The sequence below is a fragment of the Canis lupus genome, chromosome 38 (assembly GCF_003254725.2).
Source record: "Canis lupus dingo isolate Sandy chromosome 38, ASM325472v2, whole genome shotgun sequence".
Taxonomy (NCBI): domain Eukaryota; kingdom Metazoa; phylum Chordata; class Mammalia; order Carnivora; family Canidae; genus Canis; species Canis lupus.
This window is the reverse complement of record NC_064280.1, coordinates 3,715,031-3,732,243: the sequence shown is the minus strand read 5'-3', so window position 1 is coordinate 3,732,243 and position 17,213 is coordinate 3,715,031. Positions and strand designations below refer to the sequence as shown.

The 17,213-nt window shown below is 33.2% G+C and overlaps 1 protein-coding gene across 9 annotated transcripts in view; it reads right to left on the bottom strand.

Moving 5' to 3' along the window:
* KCNT2 (potassium sodium-activated channel subfamily T member 2) overlaps positions 1–17,213 on the bottom strand; it is a 375,554-nt gene that overhangs the window by 135,286 nt on the left and 223,055 nt on the right. For all 9 annotated transcript variants that reach the window (XM_049106879.1, XM_049106880.1, XM_025421037.3 and 6 more), the window contains one exon: positions 6,079–6,187. In XM_049106879.1, the coding sequence (XP_048962836.1) occupies positions 6,079–6,187 (109 nt within the window). The remainder of the gene's footprint in view (positions 1–6,078; positions 6,188–17,213) is intronic.

The window sequence follows — 17,213 nt, the reverse complement described above, 5'->3', positions numbered from 1 at the left end:
CAACTATACTACAGATATACTTAATAATATTTTTAATAGTATTAAGTTTGCATCACCAGATTTGAGCTTCTAATAAGAAGCAACTATCTTTGTATTTCACACATAAAACTTAAGCTTTCACAATTATTTGCATGATTCAATATACCCCCACATAAGATCCTTTGATTTATCTTTTATTCTTATATCACCTAATTATTTTAAGAGTAAACATATAATTTTAAATAAATATGTGTATATATGTGTATGTACATAAAGTATGTATATAAATTTTCTAATTTAAAATTATTTACATTGCTAACTTAACTAGAATCAAGCTAATATTCTAATATGCAAAATCAACTATATCTTAAGACATTAAAAGGCAATTGTTGGGCTTCATGGAAAGCTTTAAATAGTCTCAGTTGGCAATACTTTGGCCCTTTGTCATTCCCCCTTCTTTCAATCTAGAAGGAGATTAGCCTAATAGCAAAGCAGACATTCTGTGATTATAAGGACAGATCTTGAGAATGAAGTTCAGCCAAAATGTACATCAGGATTAAGTATGGACAAAAATGTTAGAATTTTTTAAAAATGTAAAGAATTAGGTGTACTGTTGAGTCAAATGCTCTAGATGCTATTCCCCAGACTTTTAATTTATAAAACAAATACCACTCCTACTTTTCATCATACTATGTTATACGGAGCAGAATATATTTTTAACCAGTGAAATATTCTTATTATGAATAAATAAAATTACTGTAAATTACCCCTTTCCTTACCTATTCCTAATGAATAAATAATTCTTCTCCTTACCAAGTAGGGATATTCCAGACAGTCTCTGGATCACATCACCTACCTCCTGATTATACTTTCAATCTCTGTCTCCTCACTGGCACTACCCTATGAATTATACTTTAAAAGCAAACAGAAAACAAACAGCTAAATACACAAAGATGCACATGCAAACATAATTAGAAAAAAACTTGCCTTGACATTTCTGTGCAATACAGCTTTCATTATTTTTCTTTCTCATCTTCATGGACAAACTTAATGAAATAGCAGCCTTCAACCAGGCTTCACTTTCTTATCCTCTCTTTGTCTATTCATCCTTTCTCAAAATAAAAAAGTCTCCACTGTTCAAAATTGTTTTCTCAGAAGTTCTCAGAGACCAGTAACCTACTAAATCTGTTTGTTCAGCATCCATCCATCTTAAACCATCTATATTTTTAACTATCCAGTGTTCTTTAGAAATCCTTATTACTTTTTATTCTATTACACGATACTGTATTTGCTTTCCTTTTTTTCCATCTGTAACCTCAAAGTAATAACTTCCAAAGAAAAAGTTTTAAGTTATCATTTCTCCAAATCCCCACTATTTCTACTTTCACCTCTACTGAACTTCAGTAGCACTGTACCACCTCAGGAACCAAGAGAAGCAGTAATTCCCTCCATCAGTTATATCTGATTAGAAAGCAAATATATACACATCAAACTCCCTTTTTCTTCTGCCAAACTCCACATTTTATAGTTCTCTACTGTCTAGAGTCACTGTGGGAGATTTTCTTTTTTCTCCTTTCTATATTCGTATCTAACCAGTAGCCAAGTTCTGTAAATTCTAACTTTGCAGTATATTTCCTATCAATTCTCTCTTTCCCATTATCACTGAGACCAAATATACAACCTCTTTGATGGAACAAATGAAATAATAATTTTCACAAAAGTGAATCAAAGGAAAAGAAAAAATTTATATTTGATAAGGATGAAATGTCATCAAGATGATCAGTTAAATGTCTATCAACTGGCCTAGATAATTCATGATGATTTAAAATCATCATGGTCTATGTTCAACAGTCAATAGCAATTTTTGTCCAAAGAACAATCTCCTGTTCATTTTTCTAATGAAACTGACAAATAAATAAAAATGTTAATTTATTTAACAATAAGAAACACCACTGCCAAGTGCACTGAATACTCAAATGTAAATGAATTAAGTGAAGGGGAAAAATTGTAGTGCCAAAATACAGAGTAAACTCTCAAGGAATAAAAGGGGAACACTTTTTTGAAGTGATCTACAACTTACTTTACAACATACAAATCACTTAGAACTGGAATGAATATATTAACATATAGGAAAAGAAAATGTAAGATCTCAAGAGAGCTAATCAGCCTTGGAGGCTCTATAAGTCAAGGTATTGTCTAAGTTGCTTAGAGATTCCAAACTACCAGACAGCACTTGTCAAAATTAATATTCTCCTTATATAAAAGTCCAAGGGTAGGCAATTCATCCTTAATATGTGGTTTCTATCTTTGTCTTCATTTCCACTGGCTAGCAGAGAACTAAGATAAGGATGAAGCTGGTAAGTCTATTTCCAGAGCCAAATTAGGAACTCCATTATCACTGTGAACTCTGTCACAGTGAGTATTGTGAACACTAAAGCAGCTCTGTCACTAAAGAGCTGATTTTTTTTTATCTCTAACTCTTGACTCTTCTCATTTGTTTTAGAACTCATATTTATTATTTTCTTTCAATACCCATAATCTATATAACACTTTATTTAAAAACCATGAGACTCTTAACTATAGGAAACAAACTGAGGGTTGCTGGAAGGGGGTGGAGGGATGGGGTAATTGAGTGATGGGCATTAAGGAGGGTACATGATAATGATGAGCACTAGATGTTATATGCAACTGATAAATTATTGAACTCACTAAAAAATAAAAAATAAAATAAAATAGATTTATTTTTAAATTAGACTATTTCAGGTTATATATTATATTTATTTTTGTTCTTGTTGGATCCTAAAATCTCTATTTTTTTTCACTTTTTATCAACTAATACAGTACACAATAGCTCATGAATATCAACTATTTTTAGTTAAAATCACCACTTATCATAAAATGAAGTTTTAATAATATTACTCTCCCCTTTTTTAATGGAGAAATTTTAGCATTATTGTATGCTTTGTTTTCAGTTGGGGGTTTGATAATCCTGGAATAAAACATTTCTTAGAGTATTCAACATTTTTCCCATTATAGTATTTAATTCAGTTCCCAAGTTTGTTCTCTTATTAAATATCAAAAATTTAAGCTCTCTAATTTATGCTGATGCTTAAGGGCAAAATTTCAAACATGTTCTGTTAATAAGTGAATCCTGACTATAGCTGCAATTAATGCATAATACAGAAGACTTGATACTAATGCTTAGTCCAACAATATACTTAATAAAATACTTAGATATGAAAATTGAGTGATCTGTTCAGATGGTTATTTATGTTCCAGTGATGGTGTATATCTGATTCAGGTTCTTGAATTTAGAAAATACAAAAATTCTTATAATTCAATAATCAAAGACAACCCAATTAAAAAATGGGCAAAGGTAAAAAAAAATGGGAAAAGGTTCTAAATAGGTCTTTCTTCAAAGAAAATATAGAAATGTCCAAAAAACATATGAAATAATGTTCAACATTATTAGCCATCAATGGAACAAAATCCAAAACCACAATGAGACACTATTTTGCATCCACAAAGATGGTTATAATAAAAAACATAGACAATAACAAGTGTTGCTGAGGTTGTGAAAAAAAATTGGAACCCTGCTACATCACTGATGAGAATACAAAATGTTAGTCTTCTTGGAAAACAGTCTGGCAGTTCCTAAAAAAAGGCTAAAAAAGTTACCATATGACTCAGCAATATCCCCCACAGAAATGAAGGCATACTTCCACATAAAACTCTTTACATGCATATTAAAAGCATTCTTATTCACAATGCTAGAAACAACCCAAACACGTATCAGCTGATGAATAAGAAAATAAATATTCATACAATGAAATATTAGTCAGTTGTAAAAAGGAATTATAATATGCATGAACCTTAAAAACATGATGCCAAGTGAAAGAAGCCAGTCCAAAACCAAACCAAACCAAAGCAAAAAGCAAAGCACCTATTGGATGATTCCATTTATATGCAATACGCAATGTCCAGAATAGGAAAATCTACAGCGACAGGGTAGATTAGCGATTGTGTAGGGCTGAAAGGGCTGGGGGAAAATGTAGTCATACTAAAAGGTGGAGCATTTCTTTATGTAGTGATGAATACGGAGTGATGAAAAGATTCAGGAATGAGTGGTAATGTTTGCGTAAGTCAGTGAATATGCCAAAAACATTAAATTGTACACTATAGATGGGTGATTTGCATTGTATGTGAATTATGGCTCAATAAAATTGCTATGAAGAAAGTTAATCTGGTGGACTGTAACATTATTGTGATACTTAATTGTGAAGTAATTTTGATAGTCAATCTTATTTATGGAAAATCCTTAAATATGTAGTAACAATGTCTTCGACAACATTACTTTCTTTTTTAATAAGGCAAAATTCATTAAAGTATATTGGAAAAAGTTCTATTTTAAGGATCACTGAAATGCTTTTTCAACTTATATCAAGTGAAATTTGTTCACTAGGGCAATATTGTATGCCAATAAATAATATTTACTAGGACTTGAGCAGTGCAATTTAACCCGTCTATAATTAATGATGTATATTAGTGTTGATGAGCCTCATTTTATAATTTATACAACAATAAAATGAAACTAGATAGTTCTAAAGTTGTATGGCTATGACAAAGATGGCATGGCAAAATAATGAATCCTGTGGTAAGTTTTATGAATGTTCCATTAATTGGTGTTAAAATCACTTTCAGTATTTTATTTAATTTCATCAAAATGTTTCAAAGAAAAACAATTTATTCCCATAATCCTGTTACATCTTTTCCATTTGCACAAATTAAAGGTTTGTGAATGCATAAAATAGAAATATTTTCATTCAGAACTTTAAGAAAATTGTTCCTTGGAAAATCTTACTTCTCAGTAGAGTAGAGACATAATTAGAAGTAAGAGATTAAATCTACCTGAAAATACTGAAGAGTACTTGCTACTTTCCAATTAGCAACTTACTCCATCTAGTATTAAAATTCAAAAAACTTAAAAATTTAAAAACTTAAAAAATAAATCCACAAAAATATCCATTTTTTTTATTTATTTGACTTGGTATTTCATTTAAATAACTACCAATTAACTTACCAAATTTAAATAATCATCTCCACAAGTACCACAGTAAAATTTACTTAGAAAGTCAACATTTTACCTAAATACCAAATAAGGAATAGGAAAAAGTATAAAATGCAATATAGCATTTGTCTCTTCAAATAAAAGTGGGGACTGCGTTCACAGATTATATTTTCTTTGATCATCCAAGTCAAATACAAGCTTCCTCATAGAACAAAATGGTATGATGATATAACACTCCCTCATCTACCTTGAAATGCTTATTTAAAAAGTAATTTCTTTTATACTACATTTGCTATTTTTGTCAAGTACTTTGTTGTTCTATAATAACTGTAAAATTTTAATTTTATATGTATATATGTATATATATATCATCATGTATATATAGCTTTGAAATAAAAACTTACCTTGGGAATAGAAAAAAATGACTTTAAGTTCTCATACTAATGATTGTCTCATCCTGATTTTTTTAATTTTATTTGCTAAGTATTTTCAAAATAGAAACAGGGATCCCTGGGTGGCTCAGAGGTTTAGCACCTGCCTTTGGCCCAGAGCCTGATCCTGGAGACCCAGGATCGAGTCCCACGTCGGGCTCCCTGCATGGAGACTGCTTCTCCCTCTCTGTGTTTGTGTTTCTGCCTCTCTCTGTGTCTCTCATGAATAAATAAATTTTTAAAAAATCTTAAAAGAAAAGAAACGAAATAGAAACAGTACTCTAATCCTAGACCTAACAAATGATATAGACACTTAGAATTTTGGATGAAACAAATTATGTCAAGATGAGTTAGAAAAGACAACAAATCACTGTCAATTCTTTACATTTTGGAACCCATCCCCCCACACACATCCTTTAACAGGTCTGTATTTGTCTATCTATCTCTCCAACTATCTGTCAGATGAAGATAACTCACACAAATACAAGTATAGGTACATATCTAGCTATATAGCTTGGCTTACTGTGCTTCTAAATCATATAACTGCATTTATTTTTTTATAATTTAAAATGCATTATCTTAAAGAAAAAATATACTTACTGCCCTCTAGAGGTATGAACCAGTAGTGTGATAAGTGTAGATGTTGCTGGACATATACAGTTTAAAGCTAACATGGCGTATTTAAACTCTTCTTCACAAACAACATGATCTGTTTGAAATAAAATAGGTAAATTAGGATAATTTACCTTGGGATGGTAGTACTTTAATATGAGAAATAAAACAGCAAATAAAATTACAGAAGTTTCAAATAAACACATTTATCTTAGAGATGTTTTTACATGTGCAATTTTCCCCAGGAAAAATGTTTGTTTCATGAGAGGGTCCTATATTTTGAGTTAAGTGACCAAGAGGAAAGGAGACTGTAGCACAGTTCTGTCTTTAATGAGATAGGCAGACTTTGGCAAAATGTTTAATTTTCCTATATCTCATCTATACAAGGAGGTGAGATGTAGATAGGTAGGAGGTGCAATCTGGAAAATAAATCAGAGACTGTATAAAGTCTCCTTTAACACTGATAATTCTATGGTATGAAATGCAGTCGTATTGATTTAAAGCATTACTGATTTATCAAATTCATAGTCACATAGCACATAGAATTATTAAAAGACGTGGTAGACCATATTTACATAACACTCAGATTTTGTACAATCAAAACAACTATGATATCAGGCAATAAAAATTAATGCTAAAATACATTTAAATTTAAACTGTACTTTGACCTCAAGACCCACAGTCATAAACACAAAAGATGATATGATTCAATTGGGAAAGATAATAAATGTTGATTGAAGTCAGTGACATAGAAACAAAGAATGTGCTAAAGATAGCAGTGCATGAGAGGTTGCAGGCCACATTAAAGGGGGTGATGGTACTCAGCCCACGTCCATTACTTTCATACAGAGATGAGGGTGCAGATGCCAGATATCCAATTTTCCACAGAGGTCATATTTTAGAGAAGTGATTAAGATATGGTTTACTTTGGAAAACACTTTCCCCCTTCTCTCCCCAAGTAAACAATTATAGCTGGTATTAGAAATGAAGACAATGGGGATCCCTGGGTGGCGCAGCGGTTTGGCGCCTGCCTTTGGCCCAGGGCGCGATCCTGGAGACCCAGGATCGAATCCCACATCAGGCTCCCGGTGCATGGAGCCTGCTTCTCCCTCTGCCTATGTCTCTGCCTCTCTCTCTCTCTCTCTCTGTGACTATCATAAATAAAAAAAAAAAAAAAAATTTAAAAAAAAAAAAAAAAAAGAAATGAAGACAATGTGTAAAGTTCTAGGAAAGTAAATATTTCCAGAGAATAATTTTAGCTACATTAAGAAATAGAAGGTTGAATTTTTAGGTGAGTCGGATGTCTACAGAATGAACACATGGGGCACCTGGTAGGCACAGTCAGTTAAGTGACCTACTTGTGGTTTCAGCTCAGGTCATGATATCAGACTTGTGAGACCAAGTTCTGCATTGGGCTCCACATTCAGCATGGAGTCTGCTTGAGATTCTCTGTCCCTCTCCCTCTTCCCCTTTCTGCTCTCTTTTTCTCTCTCTCAAATAAGTAAATATATATTTTTAAAAATGAGCACATACCCAGCATCACTTACAAAGAAACGAAAGATTACTGGAGAAATGGTGCAGCAAATGCTCAGGATAGATAAATAATAAACTTACTAATGGTTTTATGAATTAGCGTATGAAAAAGCCCATTGTTTTTTCTTTTTCTTTCATTTCCTTATTTGTTAATTTTTTATTTTACATTTTGTAGAAGAAATTGCTACAGTTACATCTCAGGATTTACAAAAAAAAAAAAAAAAAAATCAAGGACCTGATAACAAAGTCTTTGTCTCTCTCTTTTTTCTTTATTGTTTTTGCAGTGTCTATTAGCCCATCAACACTAATGGAGGCAACATTACACATAAATACATATTATGTTTTACACAGTTTTATTATACAGCTGACTGTGAAAGCACAGGTATGAACTTGTATGGATCCACTTATACAGATTTTTTTCAGTAAATGTAATACGTACTATAAATATATCTTCTCTTAACTTATTTTTTTAAAAAATAACATTTTCTTTCCTCTAGCTTACTGTATTAAACAATATTGGATCAGATTGGTTGAAAATCATTGCCTTAGATAAAAGATTTGATATGTCATGGGATTCCTCATTAGATTAAAAAAAATCTGTATTATTTTCATAAAAAAGAAATCGAGTTAGTCAATATGGATGACTGACAGAGCAAAATGAAATATGATAGAATATTCAACTAGATAATAATCTTCATTTGCATAAATTACAAATTTGTACAAAATTTAAACCTACTTTGTAAAATAGAATTGAATATATCTTTAGACCTCTCCACTTAAGATCAAATCCATGCCCCTCCTGGGACATTTTAAAAATACTAATCACTATCCCCTAACCTGAACTGAAAAATATTTTTCCTGCTACTTTGCCCTTCATTTCCCAATGTCATATGAAAGCCAAGATTTACTGATCATACCACTAAAATCTCTATCTCTCCCACTTTCCTCACCTCCTGGAAGCCTAGCTATAGGCTTCCAATCCTTATCCATAATTGTTAAGCACCAGATATCAGCTTTTATTAAAAAAAAATTTCTTTGTAAACCCTTTGTAATGTAAACCCTACATAATACATCTAAGGAGCAACCTTTGCTTTAAAATACTACTATTTCTGCAGCTATGTGAGAATATTTATACTAAGTGGAAAAAATAAATTTCAGTGTGGGAATTGCAACCAAATAATTTCAGGTCAAGTCAGATTTCACTACCAACAGAAATTTCTTTTCTTTTCTTTTTCTTTCTTTCTTTCTTTCTTTCTTTCTTTCTTTCTTTCTTTCTTTCTTCTTTCTTTCCTTTCTTTTCTTTCTTTCTTTTTCTTCCTTCCTTCCTTTCTTCCTTTCTTCCTTTCTTCTTTCCTTTCTTTCTTTCCTGCTTCCCCTTTTTTTCAGAATTTTCTAGATTTTGGTATTACAGCTAAGGGATTGTAAATCTTTATTCAAACTATGATTACCTTTCAACTAGACAAATACAACAGCCTCTTAATTGCTCTTCATGTCATCCAACTCTTCAGCATTCCACTCTTGAGATTCTCTGTCCCTCTCTACTCACTACTCCCTCACTACTTTCTAAAACCGTGCTGTCCAATTAGAGTTGCCACTGTCACATATGGCCATTTAAATTTAAATAAATTAAAATAAAATACAAATAAAAGTTCGGTTCCTCCATCTTACTTGCCATATATTAATAGCAATCAAGTGCTCAATAATATTTGTGGTAACTGACCACAATATCAGACAATGTAAATATGGAACATTTCCCTTAACACCAATAACTGGACAGTGCTGTTTGATTAGCCAAATAGATTAATGACCTTCCACAAATCCTAAAGCTTACAAGATATATTTCAAATTCCTTAAAATGTCATTCATAGACTGGTAGAATTTGAGTAACCTTACTAACATAATACACCACCTTCTCATGACTTTGCTCAGCCACATGGCTGCTAAAATTGCTCATCTATAATGGTAAAGGAGGTAGAACATATGGGTATACATGCAACTTGGCAGGTAGATGTACAGGTGGAAATTCATGAAAATTTTGTTTTTATTCCTATGGTACTATTTTCTTTGTGCAGTCAGTGGAAATGATGATTAGGGAAGAGTTTGGAAGTAAAAGGAGAAAATATGGCATGGTTGTTTAAGAGAATGAAATAGTAAATAGAGCAAAGAAACACAGAATGATGTGTGGCAGCTCACCAACCCCAAGAAATCAAGGATTGTGAATTTAAAGAGGGAAGATTCTGCGGGTTGTCTTTTGCTTATTTTGTTTCTTCAGGCCATATTCAAATGCATTGAAGTAAACACCATTTCTGCCAAGGAGACAGAGAAAATTCACCACCAGTGACTTTTGACAAGTAACTCTAACTAATGGACAGAAGGTCAATGAACAGAGGAGGAATTAAAGTAATGAATTATAAAATAATTGGAAGTCAAACAGGTTAAGAAGAAAAGACAAGATATGCAGGTGTAAATAATGGTAAACATCCGGTAGAATCAATTAATTATAAGCCCAAGTGTAGTCAAAGGATAGTTGGAGTTCTGTGCTAACAGATGTAAACTGACCATGGTCAGAAATAAGGTCATCAGGAACAGAGATTATGGAGGAGTCACATTAACAAGTAATGACATCATTTGCAGAATGTCCCTCTGGAAGCGGGTGCTGATATAGGAGAGTGAACAAGAACATTCAAAATAGGGAAATTACAGGTACACAAGTCTAGGGCATTGAGAGAATCATTTTCATGGCTATCAATGTCATTAACACAGTAATGTAATGTAACGACCCCACAGTATTGGAAAGAGTGAGTGAACTAGAAGACCAAGTGCTTTTCAGCTCAAATTTTTTAAAAGATTTTATTTATTTATTCATAGAGACACAGAGAGAGATAGAAAGAGAGAGAGAGAGGCAGAGACACAGGAAGAGGGAGAAGCAGGCTCCATGCAGAGAGCCAGACGCGGGACTCGATCCAGGGTCTCTAGGATCACGCCCTGGGCTGCAGGCAGCGCTAAACACTGCGCCACTGGGGCTGCCCCAGCTCAATTTTTTAATCATCTGCTTGTATTTCCTTTTTGGGATATTTCCAAGCCCCAAACTGCCAATTTTTATCAAATAATTTCCTAATTAAAAACATTAGTAAAATTATATAAAATTTAAGTATATTAAAATGCATAATTGAGAATTGTATCTGTAACAGAAATTGCTATTTTTCCTTATTATCCATTTTCTCCTCTGTATGCAGAAACCACATGTCTATGTGGTTCCATATCTATGGAAGCATGTCTAGAGACATGTTTGTAAAGGACAAGAATACTAATGTGTGTTGGCAGCACTCTGCTGATTTTAATCAGGTATGCATAGAGAGATGATCTGAGGTAAGAACTGATCACTTTGCAAGCAGAGAGAGAGAAATAAAGCTCTCTTAAGCAGGGTATTATTTACTGAAATCCAGAAAGCTAAATCAAGTGTCCAAGAAAGAATCTGGACAGTTGCAGAATCAAAAAGTGGACAGTTGCAGAATCAAAAAGTGAACTATATAGCAGGAGATGATACTCTTTCAGGGTCTTTTTTTAAAGATTTTATTTATTTATTTATTTATTTATTTATTTATTTATTTATTTATTCATTAGAGACACAGAGAGAGAGAGAGAGGCAGAGACACAGGCAGAGGGAGAGGCAGGCTCCACTCAGGGAGCCTAAGGCAGACGTTCAACCACCGAGCCACCCAGGTGTCCCTCTTTCAGAGTCTTTGTCAGAGGCCTTCCATTAAGACTTCTCCCAGACCAATAAAACCAGACCTGTAGCAAGAATCAAACTACTGCCTTCCCATTCAAACTTATTTTTTTAGATGATGCCAAGGTAGCTGCCATTACAATATAGGAGATATGAACAAGGCAACAAAGTAGTAGTAGTAAATTAAGTAGGTTTAAGAAAGTTCTTGGAGAAGAACTTTGAGCACAATTACTGACACATAGAAAGGAATAAAAGGAATCTGCTCCAATTTGAAATTTCCCTGTGGCCAAAGAGAATAGTGAACAAAGAGACATGCTTATGAATAGACAAAGGAGTAACTCTAATAGTAGAATGTCTAATAAGGAATTTATTACACAGTCTTTGCCATGCTGACAGGATTTCATCATTGCTATGGACCAAAGACTGCTGTGTGTCTCCAGTTCTTCTGTTTTCCAAACACCAATATTTTATTACAATTATCTTGTTTCACTATTTTATATTATATGCAATGGAGGTGGAGGCAGTTAATTAATTTATTGGTGTGTGTGTTGCCAGACCCTTAGGAGCCACTTCTAGAACTGACTTTGCAGTATCCAGATGTCCTGGATTTTAAGTTGGGTGCAATAATTGATATAGCTCTGTGGAATATTATTCATAATACTGGATGAGTCTCTCAATATATAAGGAAAATATTGTACATAAATACTTAGGTAGATAAGGATTTGAATTGTGGCTGAAACTACTATCACCCATATTCATTCTCTCCTTCTTCCTTATTTCCTCCCACCCGTCCTTAAATTTTAGCTAGGTGCATGGCTGCCCAGGTAGAAACTACATTTTCCAGCTTCCTTTTAGTTAAATATGGTCACATGACTAGGTTTGTCCGGTTTCTGTATTATCTTTTCTGTGGGCAAAACCACTTTCCCTGAACTCTTTCCTTCTTGTTGGTGAAACCACATAATGGCAAAAGCTCCATTTTGATTATACTGACAGAGATAACTCCTTAGCAATGATAAAATTGGTTCATTTTTTTCTTTATTGTTTCTAATTTCCCTCCCTGGTTGAAGAAAGCAATAATTTCAAAATTATGTGCATCTCATATCTTCTCATCCTTTTAAAATTTCTGTGTATTTGTATTGATTTAGATCCTTCTTGTTTGTGGCTTGCTGTTGAAGCATAAGCACATGAGATCAAGTGGTGTCACCACTGCACGTGCCAAGCCATGGGCAAATATTGATCCCTCTGAGCCTCATTTGCCTTATTTTTAAAATGTGAATAATAATACTATATGCCTCATAGGATTTTCTGGGAAGAAAAGTTCTCAATGAGCATGAAATGCTGATTAGAATTCTAAACAAGTATTTTATATCCTCACAATAATGCATATTAAGAACAAATTTAAATAAACTATCTTGAAATAATGCCAATAATATATTTTAAAAATTTAAGTAAAAAACAATATAACACAAATTTATTGTTAAGAAATTAAAGCATGATCCTAGTTTTGTAAAAATACTGACTTCTGCAGGTACACTTATATACTCATATGTCTGTGTGAATAAGCATGTGTGAATAACCACAAAAAACTGTGAGAGCAAGAATCTAACTATTAACAGTAACAACTTCAAGGAGTATGCAAGTTTCCAAAACTTATGACTTTTAAAATAGTAGGATTATGTGAGATTCTTGGTTTTTTTATTGTTATGTTTATTATTTTTAATTTAAAGGCTTTTAAAATCAGCCATTATAACTAAAGATAAAAGTTTGTAGATATATATGAATCAAACCTATTTTCAAGTCCCTTTTACTTTATGGAAAATAAAATTGTTAATTACATTTTAACAAGTCAGAATCTTTTTTTAAAGTCTGCCTCAGTATTTTCCAAGCTCTTGTATGATTTAAAATACTAGAAGCTTCTTCCATGCAGTTGCTAGGTAACAGGTCTTTGGAAAGCAGTAACAACAGTGAAAAGTGCACTAAGCCAACACAGGGTTGTGATTTACAGAAATCAAATATCCTTTGGAAAAGAGCTTTTAAACAGAAATACAAAACAGGATAATTTTTTTAAAACCGAGTGTTATTTGTTTTTATTTTGTGCGGAAAAGTTTATTACACAGACTGACTGAACAAATTGTGTTATAAAATCTCTCACATATCCTTTGCTTATCAGACTGTTTATAAGCATGAGTGGGTCGATTGCTATGAAAATTGCTTATTTTTCCTTAGAGGAAAATGGATAATCTCTAACAATTGAGCTTTATTTTGACCCTGTTGCTTTAATCAATAAAATAACCGACTGGCGAATGTGTGTGTGTGTGTGTGTGTGTGTGTGTGTGTGATGTGTCTGTGCACATGCACCCATGCATGAGCACACAGCAGAGACTTTTGCCAATTCCAGGATAGTTGACCCATTCAACTGCTAAATGTCTAAGAATAGATTTAAGTAAACCTTTAAAAGTCATTCAGTTTCACGGGATTTAAATAAAAGAATACTTAATATATAAAACATAGCTCCATTTGAGATTGGCAATATCCTATAAAAGTTATTGCACCTCAATAATACAGAGTAGAAAAAGCTTGCTTGATTTTCTAATTCCTTGAATCCTCGCATTATTTTAATGCTACAATTTTTTAAATGTATCATACTAATTAAATGCTCAAAAGAAGAATCAAGTTCCCTGTATTCTAGAGCAAAACATTTTAATTCTATTAACCTCTCTTTCTTTGAAACATGTCAGAAAAACAGCAGTTTTAATATTTTTTAAGAAATTATTGTCCTCATAACTCTGATTTCTTTAGGTTTTAACCAAAATTATTCTTTCCTCACTAGCTCATCAATTTGATGTCATGAGAGTTAAGAATACAGTTACTGAACCATCTTAACAGTAATAATACCAAACAATATTTTAGCTTTTATCTTAAGTGATACATATGTATATGTGTTTTTATACATGTGTGTATATATATATTATAAAACTTCACAAAAGCTCTATGATGTATATTGTATTAAACTATTTTCAAGGGCACCTGGGTGACTCAGTGGTTGAGCATCTGCCTTCCGCTCAGGTCATGATCCCAGGATCTTGGGATCAAGTCCTACATCAGGCTCCCAGCAGGGAGCCTGCTTCTCCCTCTGCCTGTGTCTCTGCCTCTCTCTCTCTCTGTGTCTCTCATGAATAAATAAACCATTTTCAAATAAGGAACCAGATGTACAGAGGTAAAATAACTTGCCTAAACCCATTAATTTAAATTCAAACTACTGATAAAGAACTCTAGAAAAATTTTACAACTTTAACATTGGTTAACCAAAGCATTAAAGTAAGTGATATATTCTAGTGGTTTCCCCTCTCCTGAACCCACTTTAAGGATTATTGCTTGCTACCAGATGGACAAATGACTCAAAAAGCCACTAAATTAAACTGATGACTGAAAAAATACAACCACTACGTCCCCCAAACACCCATTATTTAATGAGGCAGTTTGGAAGGAATGAAGTCAAACTTGACTTTGAAATCAATTTCATTATTTCACAATCACACACACACAAATTGCAGCAGGACTAAAATGATTTAAGTCAGTGATTCAAAGGGATTTGGAAAGATCTCTAGATTCATTAGAAGCAAATATACGGTTATACTGTGATAAATGTTACCAAACAAATGAATGAAGGTTCTCTAAAGGGATACAGAACACCTTTCCTGCCCTGGAGCAAATCAAAAAAAGCATCCCCAAGGGAATGATGTTTAAGCTAAGGTTTTAAGGATAATTAAGAATAAATTATTTGAATGGTGAAGAAAGTAAACAGAGGTAAAGAGGTAGGAGAATATTTAAATTTTTATGGAAGTTAACAATAACAAAAAGAGGTCTAAGCATTAAAGAGAATATATTACAAGGTTGCTGACAAGAGTATGCGGCAATGAGATTTGGCATAGAGATGAGAAGGAAATTGTATTATAATACTAGGAAAGTGGGAAGTGATAAGTGGAAATGAAGCAACATTTGGAAAATATGGCAGCCAAAAATTTGAGTAAATTTTTTTTTTTTAAAAAAAGATTTTATTTATTCATGAGAGACACACAGAGAGTGGCAGAGACAGAGGCAGAGGGAGAAGCAGGCGCCTGATGTGGGACTCAATCCCAGGACCCCTGGATCATGACCTCAGCCAAAGGCAGATGTTCAATCATGAGCCACCCAGGCATCCCAGTAAATTTTCATGTATTGGCTTAAGGGAATTAGAAAGATAAAGTTTGAAATTGTAACTGTACGAGCAGGAGAGTATTTTGATAAGAAAAAAATCCACCCTGTTAAGGGCCTCTGAGCTGCCCAAATGAGTTAATGGTAACATGGATTTGACCCACTAAGTGATTTTCTTTTTCCAGCAGTGCTCAGCCAAGGAGCAGGAAAAGAGGATCCATCCATGTAGGATGTTGCTTGTGTGCATGTTTCTTTTCAATCTGGAGCCATAAAAAAACAAAAACAAAGGAAATTAGTATAATAATATGAGTTTGGTTGAAATGACAGCCCATAGACTTCAGGCTATTTAAAGAAGGCAAAAGAAAAGAAAGAAAGGTTAAAGCCCAGCTAGAATCCACACCAATGATGCTTTAGCGCATTTTAAATTTATTTTCAGCTATTTGTGCGATTTCTTAATTTCCAACCCATTGCAGACAAATATGCATTCTATTATGCATGACTGGTATAGAACTCGTGCCATGCATGACTCACCTATGAGTCTTACCTTTGATATGAGTCTACTTGCTTTCCAAAGAGACAACACACTTATGCGCTTGATGTCTCAGTGATGTTAAATTGCTATCAAAGTTGCTAAATGCTTACTTTCAATCGCTGTACTTATCTTGTAGCCTAGCAAAAGTCTGCAGACTGAAACTGATCTTTGAACAACACTCTGAATAGCACTGCATTAAAAGCCTTCATGAGGCAAAAGGAGCATGTTTAGGCTGGGTTGAATAAGCAAAATAGAAACAAGGAAGATTGAGTTTGGATACTGTGAGGTTTGTAGAGTATAAATAAGACTGGAAATATGTGGGATGATGTCAAAGTCCAGGTATATAATCCATTACATATTTCTTTCATTCCAAAAATCTGAGGGAATTCTTGTCACTTAAAGTGGAAAGTGGATCTTCTGAATCAAGCATTCTATGAAGGTTAAAATATAGTAGCTTAGCACTTGTAAAAAATGCATGATAAAGTAGGAAAATGTTGTAAATGTTGTCCTGTGCTTGACTTAAAAGATCATTAGTTTTGGAGTCACAAGATATAAGTCCAAATCCCATGTCCTTTAGCATATAGTCTTTAGGTAACTATGCTTAGTATCATATTAGACAAATACATATAGTTAACTCTGTCTTATAAAAACATAAACTTCAGATTGAAGTAACACAGTGTAGCAATGCAGTAAACTATAGAGTCTCATACCTAGTAAATATTTTTATTTTATAAAATAAAGAATAAGTGGATATATGAGCTTATATGAGTGCATACTTTTCCCTCACCAATAAGGGAAGACACTACAATTTACCTGATCCTCCCAGGCAAATGACAACCCATAGCCATATTTATAGTTATCAAGTGTAATCTGTGATAGCTGCTTTTGTAATGGCACAAAACAGATAGACAGATGATAGATGAAGATGATAGATGGTTGCTAATGTCAACTAGATGTTCATCTAACAATCTGAACAAAGTAAAAGTAAAGTACAAAAGAAGACTGAAATTTCAGTTTTACCAGAGACACATGTAACATAAAAGGAATTCCTCAAAGGGAGTTAGATTTAATGGGTAATTGAGCCAAATGTTATATCTAACTGAGTCCTTGCCTACTTGGGTGTTCTTCCTCAATACC